This window comes from Lonchura striata, chromosome 6, assembly GCF_050655825.1.
Source record: "Lonchura striata isolate lonStrDom1 chromosome 6, ASM5065582v1, whole genome shotgun sequence".
In the NCBI taxonomy this organism is placed as follows: domain Eukaryota; kingdom Metazoa; phylum Chordata; class Aves; order Passeriformes; family Estrildidae; genus Lonchura; species Lonchura striata.
This window is the reverse complement of record NC_140708.1, coordinates 14,513,847-14,537,143: the sequence shown is the minus strand read 5'-3', so window position 1 is coordinate 14,537,143 and position 23,297 is coordinate 14,513,847. Positions and strand designations below refer to the sequence as shown.

Sequence of the window (23,297 nt, the reverse complement as noted above, 5' to 3'; positions counted from 1 at the left end):
GTATTACTACAGTATCTTTCCCAATTGATGTTATAAGTCCCTCTTGTCCTTGAGGGACATTCACATGTTAAAAGTCTTTATGGTACTTTATGATCAGTGTCTTACAATCACTCATCCATTTTTCTACCCTGATCACTGAATGCAATGTTTTTCAGTATTAGATGAGAAATCCAAGGAACCCTAAAAGCATGGCTTCTCCTAGCTCAGAACAGAAAGAACAACATTTTTGTGCATGTCTGGCATCTCTTAAAGCAGTATAATTCTCTGTAAACTAACACTGAAACATGACTACAGGTATGCCAACCTTTTATGCTAAAACTGACATGAAATACATTTTCCCTCTTAATTTATTAAAATGGATTGCATTATGAGATTTATGAAAAGCACATACCATATAAAATCCAAAACAGATAACTGTATTCTCAAAGAAACAGCATCTTTGTCTTTTGTTCAGTTTCTACAGGCAAAGATTTTTATTCAAAGCAAGAATAGACTACAATTTCATTATTTTTGTAATGTAAAACTCTGTAGCAGCCTGCTTTCATCTTACAGGTAATACCTGAACTGCACAAAAAGGGGGGGTGGCGGGGGGGGGGGGGGAAATCACTTCACTCTTGCATTTTTACTTCCTAAGACTGTAAGCAGAACTCTTCTTAGAAAGGAGTTTTGAGTACACAGGGAAGAGAATAGGAAAATTTTGAGGAAGTTTGGGATTACTTCATGAAAGTGTTTTTAATTGCCTCTACCTAGGATACCTAACTGTATTTACTGCAGTACTGCAATTCATCCTCAACACTTCAAGACACATTCATGTTCATCTTGAAGCTGCTAGGTATGGGGATGGGAGTCAAGCACAGAAAGACTTGGCTTCCACCCACCTTAGATGTTAAGAGGGCAAATGAAGGCCCTGAACTCACAGGATGCTTCATTGCTATTTTTCCTGATTAATAGACACTGAGTAAATGAACAAGAGAGAACTAAGCATAGGACAAAAGAACATCTTGCTCCCAGGTTTATGTGCCCACCCTCAGAGCTTCAGCTCTCAGACATTCACACTGCTGCATCTTCCTCCTGGGAACAGGACAGGGAAAGGGAGGATCATGTTTTAGGATCTTGTGACACTACACTACTTGATGTAATTAATCTCTTCTTTTCCATGACACTTGCAGTTGTCACTCTGCAGTACAGCATAGAAACATACATACACAAATCCCACATAACCTTCAAAGGTGTAAGTGCAGTGTATTGTGCACAGAAATGCAGCACCCAGAGACTTCAGGGACAGCAAAGCTTCCTTTCCATTATTTCCTAACCTCCACCTGCACAGAGCTGCTGGAGCAAAATAATATACATGAGCAACAAATGAGCTATCACACACCGGAGAGCTTGTTCAAGATCCTGGATCACTTCTAGCCTGTTTATCCAGCCTTGAGAATGACAGCACCATAGACCTCTAAACATACAAACTGCCCTGTAATGTGTATTTTACTGCATTACGAAGTTACAACATTCAACAAAATATCAGAGTAAAGGTGGAACATTCTCCTAACTTCACTGCAGTGTAAGACACTCATGAGAAAAAAACTGATGGGACTTCAAGTTCTGATTTTGTCTTCTGCTCTGCCCCATCATACACTGCATTTATTGTCGATTTCTACAAGTGTGAACAACTGTTACAGACAGGACAACATTTAAATGGTTTTCTGTTTAAAATTGAACTCAATTTTAATAAAATAAATAAAAAATTCAAAAGACAATAATAAAACAAATTGTTAAAACAGAACAATGTCTGACAATTTATCATATCCAGCCTTTGATCAAAAATATAAATTATTCAAAGCACTGCTTCTTCCAGTCACAGAAAATAACTTAAGACTATAAAATTTATTTCAAAGAAGCACAGGATATTAAAAATCTCACTAGGTTAGAAATCTAAGTCAACTTGAAAGCACGCTCCAAATATTAATATTAACATGGATAAATCTTAAAAATGTACCGTGCGTGAGACTGCAGCGTTACTAATCACTAAAACCCGAGTTAACCTGCTTGCAATGCAATGCCAGGATACAGATAACATTTCATTAAGTCTTCTGATCTAAGAAAAGATTTGTGTGACCCATAAAAAACCAGCTCTATGAAATGCAGACAGCAGTAAGTGTAAGAAGACAAATACAAAAGCCAAATTATGCCTACAATTTTTTACTTAATTGTATTCTCTCTTTCTCCACAAAGGAAGATCAATATGGCCTATAGCAGTCAAGTTGTTTGATAGGTTTCTGAGCTCATAATATAGGTGTTGTCCATAAAAACATTTCTATTCCAGACTACATTATCCTTTGAAGGGATTTGTCCTAGCAGAAATACAGTGCTAGAGGCATTTCTTTGTAGCTACTCTGATCCATGCTTGCAAACTCTAAGAAATTCAATATATAATTAAGAAGAATCATAGTCAGAAGAGCCCCTTCACCTGCCTCCCTGCTGGTGCTGATGCACACTGGGCTCTTTTCATCAAAGATGAAAGTTGTACCACTGTTCTTTATGTTAGATATGCCTCCCTCATGAAAAAGGCATACCTTGACATTTTTATGTGGTAGTTCTAAATTACTTTTTCTTGCTTTAGTATGCAGATACTGCAAAATCCCCCAATCCAGTAAGCACATTTCACCTTTCTGCCTATCACAAACTTTGATAATGATTTAACATGTTCTGTTATGTGAATTAAACCTAAGTACAACTGACAGAGCTTGAATACGATACTAGCACTTGCTCTTAAAAGACAAAATAGATTTTTTTAAAAATCAGAAAAATTGTATGAGTGCAAAGAAAGTATCTTAAATGCTTCTCCAAACTCTGTGTTTGGCAATGTAACCATAATGCTCCCTATAGTGCTTTTTTTTTGTATCAAGGCTGTGATCTCCAAAGACCAGGCATGTTAGAGGTAGCTCCATCTAGCAGAACTGGTTCCCAAAAATCACAGCATGTTCCCAGACTGCTGGTTTAAAACCTCTCTCCTGTCCTTCCAGCTTTCCCAGGAGCTACATCAGTGCTCAACACAGACAGGCAGACCCTGCCTCCTCTGCTTCCCAACCTGCAGTCCTCAGCCTCTGCTCCCACTTCCCTTTCCCAAGTCACTTCTGAAGACTGCTCTGTTCTTATGCACTCAATATAAAAGATAGAGACTTGAAAATTTTGTGCATTAAAAAAAAAAATGTACAATGCATTGTAATTTAAAGGGCTTTTAAAGAATAAAGTTACTTTAAATGCAAAGTTCTAATAAATAAATAAATAAACTTTTAATAATTCCTTGGATAAATTTTAATCAGACAAATTTAGAAGAACATGGTTGCTGCCCATGTTTTAAACACAGATGCAGCCATTAACTGGGGAAATCACCAATAAACAGAACTAGTGTTTTCAAATAATGAACCAGCTACTGACAACTGTAACTTCCTTCTATAGCTTTTAGATTTTTGTTTCAGATTAGTTTATACATTTAAATTCAGTTAACTACTTCACCTGAAAATGAGAAAGTACATAAAGTTTTTTAAATGTATCTTAATATATACCTTATCTATGTCAAGTATTTGAATAAAAGTAATTAGAGCAGTGAACTAAAATCAACAGTTTTTTTTTCGTTCACTAACAGTGGCAAGTTTAACTCCATTTTAATATTTAATATTAACACTTTTTAAATTTGACTTTTAATATATGTTCATACATATCATGTAATATTAATACATTTTTGGTCAACTAATTTACGAGGATTAAAAAACTGGTCTTCTGTAGTGTCTCTGAAGAATACATAAAGGTGTGATGAACCACATGGGAAGTAAAGTGACAGCAATGAACAACCAAATTTATGAGAACATGCTTAAGTAGATGCTAAGCACTTTATTACTGCTACATATATTGATCAGACGTGCTCATCAATGCACTGTAACAACTAAGAAAGTACTCTACTTGGGAGTAAAACTGATCCTCTGCATGAAAACCCTGCACTGCTGGGAAGACAAAACCTGTTTACTGCACTCGCAAGTGTAGCTGAAGCCCAAGACCTCTTGACTTAGATCAGAAAAAGGAAGTGGATGAAGATGCAAAGCAAATCATAGACTTAAAGCTATTGCAAAGGCCTTCCACAGCAAGAAAGGAAACACAAATGTTTTAATTGAAGAGGTTGCTATTAAGTCTGATCATCTGCAACTCAGCCTTATTTCTGACTATTTCTCAAAGTAAGTGAGGAAGTTCCAAAGCTATGAAGATACAACCCAAAGGGTAACCACTGGGTCCCCCTGCTGCATAGTACCAACCTGAGAAACTGCAGCTATTCACCAATAATGTCATAGAATTGCCTCTGGTTTTTGCTGTTACTGTAAGAATATTTTCACAGTAATCAACACATGCAGCCACTTGCTTTTTCAAGTTACCTGTTAAGGAATCTGGTATGTATATATACATGCAGCTATACAGACACATTTGCTTTTATCATTCTCTCAGGTCTTGGTAAGCTCTGAAATTCCTAACATTCTGAAGAACCCTCCAAAAAAAACCCCAAGAGAGCAAACCATTATCCTGGATGCCAGACACTGAAAGTACACACATGGGTTTCTACATATTCTGCTTTTTCTTCCTCTTTCTGTAAATCACACAAATTCTCTTCAATTCTTCCTAATTACTCTTTTTCATCACTGTTGATTGCTTTATGGTGCATTTTCCAACATCCTGCACATATTTCCTTTGTTGAAACTGCTTTTTCAATGATTGAAACTCTTCACTCTAGATTGTCTCTTTCCTATAAAAATTTAAAATGCTTTATGACTATGATCTTAATTCTTTCCTCCCCCATGAATCTAGGGGAAAGCAGAGAGACCTGACTGGTTTTTCCTCACCACCCCAGGGAACCAAACATAGTTTGTATGTTTGAAGAAAAGCCCTTAGGCAACTTGCAGAGAATTAACAACACTGCAATAAGCTCGACATTTCCATGGCTTTCAGACCTCCCTCAGTATTGATCTGAAAGTCAGGAAAATTTCTAAGATAAGGACATTTCTTCTTTTGAAGCTGAAAAATAATTTTCAGTCTTTAAACTTAATTTATCTATATTACTTACTGGAAGTTATTTTCTGAACTGTTATTAATCACCACGATCATGGAAGAAGTTAAAGTAATTTAATTTTAAGCCCCTAGAAGACTTGCATATTTGTATTATTATTTCTATTTGAATCTAGAGAGGAAAAAGAAATCCTTCAATTGCTATTGTCTATTATTAAAATGCTAAATATTGACTAATGCAAAGGGGCAACCATGACTTCAGAAAAAAAACCCAAAGCATATTACTCCCAGCTTCCTCAAGGGAACAAGGGAAGAAGCTGGTCTCTTCAGCCAGAAGCAGCAAAACTGCTTGAATACAAATACAACAAGTAACACAGCAAAACATTATGTCTGAGTATTTTAGAGCAGAAGAGTTCTCTGGAAGTCACCTGGTACCACCACCTGGTCAAAGCAGGGCCAACTTCCACATCAGAACAGGTTGTTCAGTCATTGCAGTAAAGTTCTGACTACCTCTAAGGACGAATATTGTACTACCTGCCCAGGCAGCCTGATCTAATATTTAACCACATTCAATCAAAATTTCTTTCATAATTTCTCAATGAAATACTCTGTAGTTTATTCCCATTACCTGAACTAAGCACCTTACAGCTACCGGCAAATATTTGTAAATCTACTACAGACTTCAAGTATACCCCAAACTAAGCTATTTCTTTCCAAACAGATGTATCAAGCTCAAGCTTTGAAGAGATAGCTCTGCTATATCCTTTAATTTCATATTGCAGATTCACACCAGAAACAGAACAAAAAGATCAGCATTTGAGTACTTACCAGGCTTCTTCCTCTCCCCATTTTAATGGGTTCATTGAATTGTTATTCTTGAAAGTAAATATCTCACATATATCTCAAAATCAAGCACTAAGCAGTAATTGATCTAAGTATGGAATAAGGATATAAACCCTTTTATATTCAAGTATTTAAATGGCAGTAACAAATTTGTTTTCTCTATTTTTTGAAAAATCTGGAAAGCTCTGTGTACTTAAACACATGAGGCGTGCACAGCTGGGAAAACAAACTTACACAGAGACCCAACCAGGGATGCATATTTTCAATTCAACCCAATTTGACAGAGGAGTTAAAGTTCTAATGATAACTGGATTTCCAGAAGTTTTTTGATAATTGGTGTATGGAAAGACAAGAGACATACAAATGAGTATCTTTTTCACTAAGATAAGATGAGTGTCTTATCTTTTCACTAACTGAAAATGAGGGTATCTGTGAATAGTCCATAGCCTCACCTTGGCCCATCAGGTAGGCAAAACAAGTTAATTTAGATTAGTTATGACATACTACCTCTAGGCTGCTAGGAGCGTCAAAAGGCATGGGGAACTGTACACTGCAAGTTTTTCAGTAGGTCAAATTAAAGGGATCAAATGTTCACACACAGAGGGAACTGAAATTCAGAAAGGCAAGCCTTCACTTTTGATGCTCATCCAACTTGCTCTGTAACGTACTAGGCATTTTTGGTATTGTTTCTATTTAAGTTTTTGCTAAAATAGACCTAATCTATACTACAATGAATGACCACTAGAATGTCCTCCTTTTTAGGGAAGCATCCATATGGCACATCAGGCCAGTAAAGTCACCTGCCTGCAAAAGAAACTCCAAAAGAAAAAAATCCTACTTCAACCACTGGAAAATGCAAAACTCTGTTACAAATCAGAAAGATAAGCTTATTTCAACTAGTTTATATTTACCTTGAACATGGAGAATGATAAGCAGATAGGCTCCAAGCAATTGCTCATGAACTCTCAATCGAGTCATTGTTCACTTTTAATCCTTCCTGTGCAGGGCAACCAGCCCTTCTGCTTGACAAATGCTAAGTTTGGTCTGTTCAGTGAAGCCTAATACAGGATTCAGTGCTTGACTGCAAGGATGCTTCTGTGGCTTTTCCACCTTTGTTTCCTGGAAAATACAATAAAACAAAATGTTTAAAAAATTCATGTATTTGTGAAACAAGAAAAAACATTCAAGATGGTCATCATGCTGAGCATTAACCAACAAACCCAACAAAAAAAACCCCAGGTGTTTATTAACATTACTATCTGAAAACATTAGCTAAGTTTATTATCTAACTGAATAGCATGGTTCTTCTGAAATATAAACTGTTGGTAATAACTCACAGGGATGTTTTCATATTCCTATTAAAAATATTAGGTATGTCAACTAACTGGTCACAGATGTGTAATTTTAGACTTGCATATAGCTGTTAGAGGTAGTATTCAATGGATTTAGCATGTAAATCTGTTCGAAAACTGTTTACTTTACAGAAATGAAAACTTCTTTAAATTATTTTCTATAAAAATTAAATGCAAGTGGTGACTTCCCATAATACTGTGGGGGAAACAGTAACACCATGTTAGGCCACCTGTTGAAAACTGCTGGTAGAAAAGCTTTACTGCATAAAAACCCCAGCCTCTCTGCTGGATGAAAACCAAACTTACATTAAATTCAACACTTAGTTTGGCTATCTAATATACTTATCTTGTTGCTTTTTTCTCCTAGAAGAGTACTGCAGAATAAAGACAACACTAACTGTAATTCAAAATCATTACATCCTGGATTCTTAAGCTGTGTGCAAAATAATTCCTCCTGAAAAATTTGCTCCACAAATAAAACATAATTCTATTCTTGTGCAGTGGGTGAACATACAGCTAAGACAGCCAAACTGAGTAAGAAGTCACTTTTTTTGCAGTAGTTGTGGTCACGTTCCGCTTACAGAACTTTTCAATGGTGATGCATGAGGGGAGCATAATTGGGCCTCAAAGGACTAAGAAGCAGCTTGAACACCTCAACAGTTCCTTGTAACAAAAGTGAAGCTGCACAAAGATGAACAGAGCCCTGATTTTGCCTCTCCTCGGCCTCGTTTCGGTGGGGTTGACCCCCCTGACCCCTGTCAGCCTGGCGCTGCTCATGAATGGCAGAACGGGCGTTCGCTGGGGATGGGCAGCAATTACTGTTGGTGGCCGCTTCCAGCATCAATAACTCAATCTGTGTGTCGGCGAGACCCAAGGACTTTTCATTTTAATGAGTCTTCGGAGGCATTTAACATGGAGGCAAATTAGCGGCTGAGCCGGGAGGTGTCCGTCACTTCCAATTTCAGCGGGTGCGGCGCGCCGCCCCGACCCCGGCCTACTTTTCACACGTCTCTGACTTCTCCCTAATGCAGCCACAAAGAGGGAGCCAGGCACCCCGAGCCCATGGCAGCCGTGGCCCTGGCCAGGATTATGGCCAGGTTGTGGTGGGATGGACTCGGAATCGCGCACTGCGCAAACGTCTGGAGCACCAGGAACTTCAAAGTAAACCTCCTGGCCAGGCAGAGGGAAAAGTGATGCGACAGCAAAAATATTCACTCTTTAGTGTTCCCTATGCCACAACACCAATTCTGACAGTCAATAAGGAATGTCCTCTTAGTCACAAAACATCAGGCCAGCAACATAAGTGCATAAGTATTAATGCTTTATTCTATGTTTCAACGGCAATGAACTTGTAGTCCTCAATAAAACATGTGGAATTTGAAAACTGCCAATAGCTTAATGCAGCAATAACAAAGGCTTTATTTATGGTATTCTATCAAGCAAAATCAAATTAATCTTAGTAATAGTCTGTTTAGAGTATTTTTAAAAATAATTTCTGTCTTGTCCAGTTTCAGAAGGAATATGTATTTGCACTGTTGTACATTGCAAGAGTGGGAGTGTTTAAAACTTGGCAATCTTGCCCCCCAGTTCACCAGAGGGGCACACTGGCACAGGAACATCTGTTTGCCACTGTACCACACAGCATGTTACAAACCCCACCCCCCCCCCAAAAAAAACTAATAAAAAATTGAAGAAATTAACCATTTTAATGCAACTCACTCCAATTTCATAGTGATTTTTGTTCAGTGACACACTCTAAGGTAGTTTCCAAAAATGCTGTCCAAGCCTATTAAAAAATAATGTTCTCCACCAGTATTTTGTAGCCCTATCTTCCTTCCAGTAATACTTCCCTTTTCACATATACACATATATAAAATATAATATTGTATATAAAACCATGCAATAAAAATCAAAGCGAACAAATTCTAATTCCCCATTTTAAAACAAAAAATACCCTTCTAGACTCCTGTTCAAAGAGGAAGACTAGCTACCCTGGCAAAGGCACAAAATTCAAAGAGCAACAGCTGGAATTTCTCCAAAACCTGCCTGATATAACAGTTTAGAATGACACAACTAAATAACCCCTTGAAATATGTTAAAGCACCAATTAGCACTTGGAATGATACTCTGCTAACAGAATGATGCTGAAGAGATTCAAATCCATAAGCCAATCAGTTGATTTTAAAGTTCTCAATCTCTTTTTTACTGTAGCCACAAAGAAGTGTTCAACTATAATCCACTAAAAAGTAACTTATTCATCAATGGTAACACCTGATTTTTCTGCACTGTATTTTATTATCCTTCTTAGTAACAGTTTATCAAAGAAAATGCTTTTATTATTAAAACTGTGTGGTTTTTTTCTGAACTAGAACTCAGCAGTGAATTCACAGCATTGTCACAGCAGTTCAGCCCTATGTTCTACATTACTCCAAATATATGAAGCTGAAGTGTAAAAGATCTCTCATGTGGCCCAAAACAACTCTGAAAGAACGAAGTTCAGTGGTAACTGTTCTTTAGATGTGGCTATGTAATATTTTTAACAGCATGATCCCCAAACCAAGTGAGCTGTGCTGTTCCAAATTTCAATAAGGAATGATAGTGGTGAATGTAACAACAAAGATAGTATTGTATAAGGGGAACACATGAAAGAATGTCAATCTTAGACTTCACAAGAATTAGAACATACAATCAATTTCAACAGACAGGATATTTCAAACCATTTGCAACAGTACATGTAACACCAAGTTAATGTATTTAAACACAACAAAACTAAAACTTACTAAATGGTTCTCTGATGTGTAACTGGGGCAAGAAGCAACTTAGGTAACTATAAGCATATTACATCAATCACAGGGACTGTTTTAAACAGGACTTTGAGATGAACAGAATGCCAGAGATAAACTGAAATGTCAGTCTACGTTAGTGTGCAACAACAACTTTCCTGGAAGATTATAAAAAAACCTGATATGGTGCCACAAAGAAAATTACTCATTTGGCTGAAGAAAAGAGGGATTATAAGAACAGTAAAGAATTCACTACAGGGCAGACAAGTAGTTTCAAGAACAGAGATTAGCAGCCTAGTTCAAATGGCATTTGAGGACCTTGATTCTTGATTCAGCTTGACTGAAGAATACTCATCTTTTTCATTAATGAAGTAGGTACAGAAAGCAAAAACTTTTAAAAAATGCTGACAAACAAATTGTCAGTTTAACTGAGTGCTGTCTTTATGCAGGAAGATTTGGATCACATGAAGAACTGAAGTAACAAATACAATTAAGTACACCAGCATAAAATTGGAAAAGTCATGCATATTGGTAACTCCGGGGAATTTCTGCCTCATACAGACTAGAAGCTCACACAGAAGAGATAGCGATGTCCAACACCAATTGGTTACAGAACATCAGACACATCCATGTGATGTGCCTAGGAGAAAGACACAAACACATCTCTAGTATTTCCCAGGAAAATTTCCCAGGAAAAACAGCAAGGCACAAATAGCACAAAGATAAAATGATTGGTGAACTCAACATCCATCTAGAAGGATACTATCTCAAGGAAAGAAAGACATTTGGAGATAAAAAGAAAATAATACAATTAAGACAGTTAAGATTGATAGGGAAATAACTACACTTTGACAACATAACAGGAATAAACACAATGAATGACAGACAACTATTCAATCTTAAGAAAATTACTGGTTCACCAACAAGGTATGGATTAGCCATTACAATTCATCTGGATAAGAAATTAGAAGGCAATTCCTAACCACTGGTTAAAAGGTTGTAGGGCAGATTTTCAGACTAAATAGAGTCCAAAAACTTAATTAGTCTTTAGTTTTCAAAGGCCACCATCTCATGTAGCTACAGGTGTCAGGACAGGAATAGACTGATCTGGGACTGCATTTCATTATTCTTAATACAAAAAGAGCTATAGTTAGCTTCAGTTTATCTGAAGTCAAACAGTCAAATTTAACCAAGCTCATAACAAGAAGAAAGTTTCAGACTGTGTACTGTGTAATTCTGTCAAATACTTGTACAAACCTACTTTTTAAATGTGTTTTTATTATTCTATTGCAAGGCATGCTTACACAAATTGTTGAAACGTGTCACAATGAAACAAACACTCGAACTACCTATGCTTGAGTGCTGTTAAATATGTTAAATTAAACAAGCAAGGTAAATCCACCCCCAAAATCTGTCAAAAAATCCTACAGTTGATGAAGAAGACTGCTGGCTATTGCAAGCCAAATGGCTACATGGCCATCAACAAGAACAACTTCACATAATGCCCTATTTAGGCAGTCATCTGTTCAAGCTCACAGAAATAATTCTCCTGAACTGTGGATTGTGTAAGAATTATTTAAAACTATTCCTGACTGCATACGTTTAAATGCTAAGGGACTGTAAATTATACAAGTCCTTTCTCCTTCTAGAAACTACAAAGAAATCTGAAATGCTAAATGAAGCACAACTGTGTGTATTATATACTTCTCAAAAGACTGAAAAAAGAAATCTTAGTTCTCTCTGTAGTACATAGAGAACCATGTGTTTAGAACACATGCGCTGCAACACATTTGTTAATTCAAAAAACACAAGTCCCTAACAACAGGTTTTTTGAAGCAGGGGAGCTCACAGTCTCAGTAAAGGACTTCTTATTTCTGACCAGAAAAGCCACCAAAACCCACCTTGGACAGTCAAACAAAAGATTTCCCACTGCTGAAAAATATCAAATGTGTACATCATGGCAGAATTCAGAATCCAAAGTACTAAATTATGATATATCTGTCTGTTTCATAAACTAGGTTGTAAACTGTGAATAAAAGCCTAGCTCCTTTCTACTGTGCCCAGCAAAATTAAGTAACTGGGGATGCCAACCACTGCACTCATGAATGTCCATCCATCTTACTGTTATTCTGATTGTTCAATTAACTAACTGCTACAAGGTTTCTTCAATGAAATTAACTGCAACGACATTCAGCAAAATTGTTTTCCATTGCAATCAGGTATTTAGACATCTCCTAATGTGTTAGAAACATGACACATTTTATTTGAACATATTCAGAAAAAATGTCACCATACAATTTTTATTCACCTTGACCCATTTCCCTCTTTTCTCAACTCCTTCACTTGGGAAGTGATTAGCTGGCTTAGAGATTCTGGCCTTAGGACAATTAGCAAATGGACACCCATGCTCTTTCTACAATGACATCAACTTCTGATATTCTACCCAAAAGCTATCCTTCTCATATGTTTTTATAATCTATTTAACATTTTTGCTAGTTCCTTACTGTCATACCAGTCAATGTGAACAAGGAGAAAAGTCTCCACACATAATGCATTCCATCTCTAAATTTAGTAACTACAAATAGAGAATCATAACTTAAACCTCTTAGATCTCATTCATAAGAAACATATTTTTGTTCACCAAACATAAGCAGCAAGGAAAAAAAAATCAAAACTGTTAGAAATTTTACATGTCACTATTAAAGATATTTTGGTCATATTATACTGCCTACAAGACTTATCACACATTTTGGCTCTGAGTTTCAATAATTTGACACAAAGAATATATCTGGGCTGAGGAAACGAAAAAGCTGGGCCTCAGTCCGGAATATATGTTTGCTCCCATTTTTAGAAGTGGACAAAGGACCCTAAAATAAGTGTGCCAGTGCCTTCAAAATTACAAATGCTTTCACAGAAGGAGCTTATAATATGCAACATGCCCTTTAGCACTATTAAGACTAATGAATGTTTTCACAACCATACAGTATTTTTTTTGTAATTTAAGGACAGTTATTCATTAACCTATGCAAAAAAAGACCAAAAAAAAAAATCAGATCCAGAAATTGACAGGTTAAGCATTCATTTTACTTAACTCCCACGATCTTGGCTTGCTTCTGCTACACCTATAACCTCTTCCTAACCTAGAAGAAATTCACAACTTCTTAATGCCTCCAAAGCGAAGGCGATTATGCAAATTACAGAACTCACGAAGAAGAGTTCTGCACAAACTGGGTTTTTGTTTGGTGCTTTAAGAGCAAATGTTTCATTTCATGATGCCTAAGGAAAACCGGCTGTATTTTCGGCGCTGACTTTAATCAGTAAGAAAGCCCGCTGGACGAGCCCTGCTTTTGCCCCGTGTCAGTGCCATCGGTGTGTCCCAGCAGAGGAGCGGGACCGCGGCACGGCCCTGCCCGGCTCGGGCCGGCGCGCAGCTCCGACCCCGGCGCGCCTCCCGGCCCGAGCGCTTCGCCCACCGCAGGGAGGTGTAAGCTCACTCCCCAGCAGGGACACGTCGCTAAAGCCTACCTCTCTCACGCACAACCTTGTAGAAAATGTGGCTGCTATTTCAAACACACATCACTTGAATTTCAGTTTTTGGTACAAAGGAGAAAACAGCAGCCACGAAACCGAGACAACTCAATACGGGGTTTGGGGGTTAGCTTTTTTTAACATTAGAAAAACCCAAGACTGTAAAGTACTTGTCTCCCTCTTGCCCTCGCCTCTTCCAGCCTCAACTCTCGTTCTCTAGGTAGTGCGATTTTCCAAGGGCGCTGGCCAGCCGCCAGCTCCACAAAGCGAGCGGGAGGCGCTCCCCCCGCGGCCCCTCCCGGCAGCCCAAGGCGCCCGGCCTGACATGCTTTTCAAGGCGTGCTAGACTGCAGCGCAGACTTTCTGGCTCCACTTCCATTGTTTGCACGGCTGCTTTGCTCCTTATCCAGAGCCTGGATTAGCATAAGAATACTGTCTTCCCCCTCTGCAAGACAGCTCCCCTCTAGAAGACCTCCACCCCTTAAGAATAAACAGAGTTGAGTTACTGTATTTTGGGGGTTTTCTCTTTAAATCCTTTTTTTCCTATTCAGAATTTGTAGAAACCAATAAAATAAATAAAACGCTAAACAAGTGAGGCTGACAAGGCTCAGAAAGGCCCGATTGCATAGATTAGTAATTACCAAGGTCAAAAGAGTCAACACCTGATAATGCCCGAAGCCCTCACACTCACATTGTGGACATGAAAGTTATTAATGTATACGCTTTCCATAGAGAGCTGAAAATAAATAAATTTAGGAAGAAATCACAAAAAGGAGCATTTAAATGCCCCTTCCTTTTAATTTACACCTGGAAGATGGAGTTTCAAATTACTGAGAACAGACGAGAAACAGTACTTATGAAAACAACTCTCAGCCAAAAACCCCTCCAAACTGCAAGTGGTGATGCCTTTACACATTAGGGGAATCTGCCTACTTACACATCTGCAAACCCTTTCCCCCGGAATGTGACAAAGGGACTATGGTGTCCCTTTTAGAGCAAGTGCCATGTGATCTAGCATTAAAAAAGGCCGACAGAAAAGCATTTCACAAGAACCGAACTGCTTGCCCTCACAACACTTCAAATTGTCAACATGGACCTATTTTTTTTTTTTGTTCTGCTACTCAGAAGGGAACAGCTGTTCAAGTGAATTCGTATGTTTCATGAACAAGATAAAAACACACTTGTAAATATTACTTCATAAGCAAGCAGTGTAATTTTTAAATCATCAAATTCAGCACTCCCCACTGCAGTGGGTGAGAGATGAGCTTTCTTTAACAGTCTTTGTTCGACACATACAAACAGCAGAGACAAGACTAGCAAGTTGAACATCATGAAGATTTGCTAATACAAAACGTTGCTTGGCAAGGTAAGCCTTAATCCTCACTTCCACCGGCTTGCCATGCCCATGGAGGCACTGGACTCTGCTGAGAGGAGAAACCCCTCCCTAGGAGAAACTCCAAGATGTTCCACAAATCACTGTAAATAACACACAGATATCCCCAGAGGAGGGGTCTCCATCAGACTTCCAAAGAGGCATTTTAATAGCTGGATGAGACAACTAAGTGAAATTGTAGGTGTTTCTCCTTTTATCCTCCTCTGAACGACTGCTGTGGCAGGGGGAAGTTGTTTTTTAAGTATTTTTACTACAGAAACAAAATTTTAGATAAATTTAATTTGCAAATTACATTTACCTAATTAGTTTGCTCTTTGTGCTAGTTATATTACCCTTATAACTTACAATTGCAACCTTTCTTTTAGTCTTTTGAATTTTAATGAATAATTGACTAACTTTTGTCATCTGTGAGCCTTCACTTCACCCTGGAAACTTATGCTGAGGATAGTTTTATAAGATTACAAACTCCAGGCACAGAACACGAGTAGGTTATCACCTTCACAGCAAGGACAAAAGAAGTGAGCAGGTATTATCAGTGGCAAGTTTAGAATAGCTTAAACTAGAATAATTCATTAGCTTACATAGAATCTGCAAAGTGTTTAGATATTCTCATTATCAGAGTGATAAATGCTTATGTGTAGAGTGTGACATGCTCACCTACAGAATTACCTCACAGATAGTGGATATACTAAACTAGATTGCTATATTAAGAAAGTGCTTAATAGCTTTCTTAAAGGAGAAATAATGTAAAAATAATTATATGCTGCATTCAGCATCTATTTTCATCTGCAACATTTAATTTCAACATGACATATGTAAGAAAGTATTATTGCTCTGGGAAAAATTTCCAGGACTCTAAATGTATGTGTTTGAGCGCTATCTCATTGTCAGTGTTCTGCAAGTCTTGCTGAGATAACAACAGATTTTAATGCAAACTTAAGTTAAACTCTAAGTGCATTGTAGATCTGCTTGGTTAAATAACTGCAGAAACAGCATGGCATGCACATGCACAAATACTCCTCTTAAGATTAAACAATGTATTTTCATCAAATATAGCTTCAAAGACATTTCCAAACCCCAACACAGTAATCTTTCAATAGGTAGACAAAAACAGAGTTCAAAGGTAATGTTTACTTCAACAGTTATAATCCTCTATTTCCCTGCACTGAAGTGCTAAAGCAATACTGTTAATTTATTTTTTCTTTTTTTCACACAAATTCAAGAGCAAACAAGAGCTTTCTGGGCATGAGTTTAAATATCTCACATTTGTAATCAACCAACTACACCAGTTCTTTTCTCAGTGCAAAAAGGTTATTTTAAACACACTATGAAACATTTTTCAACTGTTGCACAATGCAACTCAGGAGAGCAGGAAATCAACATACAGGGTAGAAGTTTGGTTTGGTTTTAGATTAAGTGAAGTTCGCATTCAACTAATAAAATCTGTAATTTTTTTTTCATTCAATCTTTGCTTTTCTCTCCATACTGTAAGACAGCAACTGGACTAAGACCTAAAGGAACAAAAAAGGTACAGAGATTATATGATATATTCCTTCTATGAATTTCACTTTGTTTCCTACTTTTCTCTTTGACCATCATGGTGTACGATTTAAACTGCCCATACTCAGTATTACAGGGATGACTTGGACACTATTTTTTATTGCAAACATTTCCCCCACTCTCCCTCTTCAAGTTCTCTTAAACTTGAAGGTGTCTCCTCTGATGTCTCAACAGTTCCTGAAGCTAAAAATCTTAAAAGTAAAGCCATGTTCTTCCTAAGTTACCTCTTGCATTAATTTTGGCAATTAAATTATTCCCCAGTCATTCATGATCACATTCTTAAAAATGTCTCATTCTGCCTTTTCTTATGTTACTTCTGTCAAGACTGTTATTCCATCTAGGGGTGATTTATTCCTTCCACATCTTCACTATCAAAACCTTCTTTCTTTCAGGATTCTTTAGCTTACATGAATCACCTCTAATAGGATGGAATTAAGGCTGATTCAAATTAAATCTGTGAAGGAAAAATTGAGGTTACAGGAAAACCACAGATTCCATAATGGGAAACAATTTTTGTTGCTAGTTGAAGAGAATACAGGATTATTTTTGGCAGAGAGAAAGGGGACAGAAAAGCCTTCTCTATCGAGCACTATATAGTATCTTGTAATCCTTTACCACATCCTAAGTATTTTTCCATTTCCCTTTTTTCTTTTGAGATTTTTCACACATTTGAGTTAAGAAGCGTACTGAAACCAAACCAGCAGATGAAAGACTGCAGTAATTTATTGGGTCAGTGTGACCAGGTTTTGGTAGCAGGGGGCTAAAAGGGATGGCTTCTGTGAGAAGCTGCCAGAAGCCTGTCCAGCCAATGCCAGCTGGCTCCAGGATGGACCCACTGCTGACCAAGGCCGAGCCCAGCAGGAATGATAATAATGCCTCTAAGATAACATATTCAAGAATGAAAAGAAGTTATTGCACAGATGTTCCTGTGGCCAGAGAAGAGTGAGAATATGTGAGAGAAACAACTCTGCAGATGCCAAGGTCAGTGCAGGAGGAGGGGCAAGAGGTGCTCCAGGCACCAGAGAAGATTCCTTGCAGCCTGTGGTACGGCCGTGGTGAGGCAGCTGTGCCCCTGCAGCCCAGGGACAACCAGGGGGATGCAGAGATCCACCTGCAGCCCGTGGAGGAGCCCGCAACACAGCAGGTGGATGCCCGAGAGGAGTCTGTGAACCCACGGGAAACCTGTGCTGGAGAGGGTCCTGGCAGGGACCTGCAGGTTCCCTGGGAGGATTTGTGACCCCATGGGGGACACCCATCAGAGCAGGGTGTGCCTGAAGGACTGCACCCCAGGGAAATGACCCATGCTACAGCAGGGAAGGAACTCTCCTAAGCAGCAGCAGCAGGAACATGTGATGGACTGACCATAAGCCCCATTCCCCACTTCCCTTCACTGCTGGAGAGGGGAGGTAGGGTGCAGGAAGGAGGAAGGAGTGGGAAGAAGGTGTTTTGAAAATTTCTACTTCTTGCCTGGCTCTAATTTTGTTAGTAAGACATTCAATTAATATCCCCAAACTGAGTCTGTTTTGCCTGCGATGGTAACCAGTGAGTGACCTCACCTGGTCTTCATCTCCACCTATGGAGAGCGGGGTGATAGAGTGGCTTTGGTGGGTGCCTGTGTAAATTTTGAAGACCAATAAAACAAACTTTTTTTCCCCTTGCCAATTAAAAAAGTCTTATTAATTCAGAGATTGGTGGTATCACCAAACATGAAATTTACTGAGAGGAGGGGAAACCAAGTAGATTGCAAGTGTACATTTGCAAATGTCAAAACAACTCAAAGGGCACGAAACTAAAAGACACCTGTATAAATATCCCTCACTGCCTTCTCAAAGACTTCAGAGACTCTCCTCTGCACAGGCAGACCCCTTATCACTTCACTTTCATCCCACTGGAAGCCTAGGACTGAACTGTTTCTGTAAAAAACTTTCATATACTTTACCTGCCAACTGAAACAAATAATTGTTTTTCAAACACCAGCAACTTGAATGAGCATGTTTGAACGAGAACAGGAATTTCAGATCTTAGAACAACAAAATGCGTTTGAAGCATGGTGAAGTGTAGCCATTTGGGAACCCCTCTGCACATCTACACTGTGGAAATTCTCCTAACAGATGTGACTACTCACCCCTCTACCATTACTCCAAACAGATTCAGATTTTTACTCAAGATACCCTAAGTTCCTGTACTACGCTGTACATTCAAAACACACATATTTTAAGGACATGATAAAAATATCCTTTCTTTACATAGACTTGGCTATGGCACACAAGTAATTTTTAAAGGATGGTATACATGTGGCTTAGAAATAAGAAAATTAGAATGTTTTTATCACAGTTTATTTATAAACATTAAGGATATTATAAAAAGTCTCTTCTCTAAAGCAGACTTAGATTTTTTTAAGCTAGTAAGTAGCTGCTTATTATTTTAATATTTAGTATTTTAAAATACATTTAGATTTATTTTAATTAAATTCTGTATCAACTGCAACATTTTAGAAACACTTCACCTAACATTTCATGAAACTTTTTGCACCTTCACAACCTTGGAAGCTCTGGAGAAGGACATGCTTGACATTCTTTATGTTTAGAGGAACATGCTCCATAACTAACTACTTAGGACTGCTTCAAAATAGTACCATCAGAAAGAAACATTTATCTGCTTTGTTTTGGCTCAAGGAGAAAAAAAAGGAAAGAAAACAATTCTTGAAAGCAAAATTAATCCTTGTATTAATGTTTAGTTGAAACTCACATTTTACTATTCCTAATCTAAACACTAAATAGAAAAATAAGCAAAAAAGGCAATCTGGTATGTTTCTAATTACATATCCATGTTACAATAATCCGGTTGCATAATATATTCCTATCAATACAAACATCTTCAGACTGCAATGCAAGTGCATTCCTTGTATGCTGTTCTCACTGTAAGATCTTAAATTGTACTCTATCCTACCCCATAGAATTTACATCCTCGGATACAGAAATAAAATAGAAAATTTAGCTTCCTTTTACTACACAGGAACTTGTCTAGATTTCTTTGAAATCTGTTGTCTTTGACACTTTCAAAAGGAGCTCCTGAGCCAAACAGAGCCAATATAACAATGAAGGGATTCTCAGCAGCTTAATCTGACCATGCTGAGCCCGACAATCTTGACCTAGCAATAGGAAGGCTCTTGTTTTGTGTGGTCTGATGATGAGACTAGTGGAACAAGATAGGATAAGCCAGGGGCAATGGTACTAAGAAAAGTCCTGTTAGGAGGACACTGCAGAACAGAGAAGCCCTAGAGTGGAACCACTGGCACTTCCTCTTTTGATCAACTGGTTCACAAGATGACATGGATGTCTGGTTCCTCCACTCCTGGAAAATGCTTTGAGCACACTGACCTGTATTTCCCATTAGTGGTTTGAGCCTCAAGTGGCTCAGCCGGTTTGTTATGGAATTAACTCCTAGCAAATAGCTTGCCACCAAGGAAATTCAATGGCAGCTAACCCAACCTTATAAAATTGTTTCCCAACAGAACAGAGAGGATCTTAGGTAGTCATGATGATTAATAAGAAAATCATTGCAGGAATACCATTTCATCACTGGCACCCTCCATTCTGAAACACCTGGTATGTGTTTCTGGCTATTGAATGAATGAGCACCATCACATAAAAGATGTTCCCACCCCTGCTGGTTTGGAGGACACAGAAAGATGACAACTCTAAGGACAGTAGAAGCTGAAAAGCAGGAAGCTATTACTAAACTGTCAACTAAAGTTATTGGTGCAGCAGTTGTCTTTAATGTCCTTCTAACTCGTGCCTTGCTGCAGGCAAGGCAAACTAAGGGAGTATTTGACATTTTAATGGGTGGTGCTGGGAAGTCATCCAAGTCCAGTTTTCAACATACCAAAGAAAGTAAAGTAATCATACAACCAGTATCTTTCTATTAACTGAAGAGACAACACTATATGGGACACCAGTTGCAGAAGGGAATTGAGTTCATATAACCCTACTGATTACATGTGATATACTAATCTAAATCACTCCAGCTGCATTGCACTAGAAATGCACAAATTCACAGGTGTAATTAAGACGGAGCTATTTACTAAGTAAGAGGTAAGAAAATTTTACACCATCTCACAAAATAGAGTAGAATTAGCAAAAGTACAATGAAGGATTGTATTACGGAGATCCCATATTAAAGAAAGATAAAATAAACTATCTTGAGAACTGTCAAACATTTGATACTCTTCACTGAACCCTAAAATGGAAGAGACAACCAAATAAATTTAATCCAAATTTCTCTCTGTAAACCAATCAGGAGCTAACAAATAAACTATCAGGCAGCAGTTTTAGATACAAAAAAAAGACACCTTTTGTATATAACAAATACTTAAAACTAAACCACTCACCTTCACTGTTTTTTGTAGGTGTCCAAACCCATAAATGGGCTCAAAGACATACCTGAAAGCATGTCAGGCAATGAAATACAATACTCTTGATCTCTCATTCAGGAAGCACATAAAATGTCTGATCAACACCTGGGCAATGTACGCTGCTAACATCTGGTATTTATAGTATTGCCCTCTTTTGGCATTCATGATCATTTTTTTTTTTTTATCTTTGCCCCTTTGCTGTTGAAATTCAGGCATAAAAGGTATGAAAACAAGAGGCAGTACACAGGAGCAGGAATAATTAGCACAAGGATTTGCTTTTATTTGGTTCTGATAAACTCCCCTCTTCTTGCCATTTCTGTGCTTGTGGACCTAGAAGCCCATAATCCCTAGTAAAAAGGAGAACTGTGTGAAGATAGAGAAATTTTGTGGTGGAGAGGTGTTACCATTTAATTTTTTTGTCAGATCAGCTATTTACATACAAGGAAAGCAAAAAACAACTTCCCTCCCTCAATTGCTTCTAATACTACTCGTCTTTTTTAAAAAGACAGTGGGCTAGAAGGTAGAAAAGGTAACTTGTGAAGATGGCTGGGGGTGTGTGTTTTATGTTTCCCTTTTTAAAACAGTATCATGTCCAAAGTTTTCAACCCAACTACTTATGCTCATGCCCTGCCACTTCACACTGTTTAAAGCTTTTGCCCAGTCATATCAGCAAAATAACAGACTAAACTAACAATCAACTAAAGCATTAGTACTATTCATGACTAAACAGATTCTACCAAACAAAATTTGCCTGATATCATAACTCTTTTCCAATGTACCTCTGTACAACAGATGACTCTGTAGTTGTCTTTTTTTATAACCAAGATACAGACAGAGATTAGATCAAACAGCTGTTTTAAAATGGTATTAAAAAGGTGGTTCTGAAATTTTTTACAAGATATGGTATCTAGCATATGCTTTTTATCCCTGAAATACTCAAAATTTTGCATGCATTAACCTTACCTCCGAATTAGGAAACTGAATGAAACTGTATTGCACTTCAAGCTTCCTCCAAACTGTTTTCATCTGTACTTCCACTTCATTAGTTCAAAGGTGGTGTTATGGAAATGCATATTTCTACTGATCTGCAAAATACAAAAAGGATATGATTAAAGAGATAGCTGAAGAAACTGTGTTGACTGTTTATGGTCTAGAACGTGAATTGCACATTCCATATACCTGTATCTGGAATTACAGAAACCAACTCCTGTGATGAGCTACTCCCAGCCAGAAACTTCCTAAGAGTCATGCATATCCAACAGCTGCACAGATGCAGCATATTGTAAAACACTGACACAAAAAATAACTTAAAAATCATTTTACTGTTATCAGTAATTGATCATATTAAAAATTAACCAACAAAAAAACACTCCAATCCTTTAGCTGGAAAATACCTTTGAGATCATTGAGTCCAACCTAACACCACCTTGTCCACTAGATCATGGCACTGAGTGCCACTTGAGTCTCTTCTTAAAACACCTCCAAGCATGGCGACTCCACCACCTCCATGGGCAGTGCATTCCAATGCCTAATTACCCTTTCTGTGAAGAACTTCTTCATAATGTTCAAAGAAAGGACACATTGTTGGTGACACTAATGGAAAAAACAAGCCATGCACAATTCAATCTTTATTATAAACACCAGGGAATCTGTAAGACCAAATATCCACTGGTGTCACATCATTATTTCCAGTACACCAGAAACTACAATACACAGAGAAATAACTGACAGGTTTTTTTGTAGCTGTGCACAGGCATGATTACTCCTGAAAAGCAAGCCAAGAATTTAGACAAAGGTACTGGCAGTCAGGTGAGTTTGATTTTTGGTTTGTGTTTTTAAACTGCTGTACATCCCAGCATCAGAGGAAAGCCTGGCACAGGCTCTTACCCAGTTCAGTTAAGGATTGTGAACAAGCCTGACTTGTGTCAAGTCCCAGCATTTTCCAATGCATTGCTGATAGGTAAGATGGGCTTACCAGCTTTGTTAGTTTGATTCCACAGTGAGCAGATGCCACCTATTGCCAACTTTTCCCATTTTATCAGTGTCATAATTTCTGAATGTTTCCATCAGCTGAAGCTTTTAAGAAGATCCTACAAGAATTTCACCATTTAGAAGTGCCAGTCTTATGACTGCAATCATAACCTTGAAAAATCACACAGAGGCTTGAACACCACCATTCCAGCTGTACTGTTAAATAACATACAACCACTTGTACAGTGTAGAGATGGAATGACTTTTGAATACCAAGGCCAAGGTGCAGAGAAACCATGTGTATGATTTCCAGCAGAGAGAGTTTCAGCATCCACTTTCCTTCTCTTTTCCTTCCTAAGGACCATAAAGACCTTTCCATTACCAGAACGTCAGAATACTTCTGT

At 38.0% G+C, this 23,297-nt stretch overlaps 1 protein-coding gene across 1 annotated transcript in view; it reads right to left on the bottom strand.

The window, feature by feature from the left end:
• BMPR1A (bone morphogenetic protein receptor type 1A) overlaps positions 1-23,297 on the bottom strand; it is a 72,400-nt gene that overhangs the window by 14,477 nt on the left and 34,626 nt on the right. The window contains exons 2-3 of the mRNA XM_021536184.4: positions 21,886-22,007; positions 6,804-7,011 (exon numbers count right to left, since the gene is read on the bottom strand). Coding sequence (XP_021391859.1) covers positions 6,804-6,870 — 67 coding nt within the window. The 5' untranslated portion in view covers positions 6,871-7,011; positions 21,886-22,007. The remainder of the gene's footprint in view (positions 1-6,803; positions 7,012-21,885; positions 22,008-23,297) is intronic.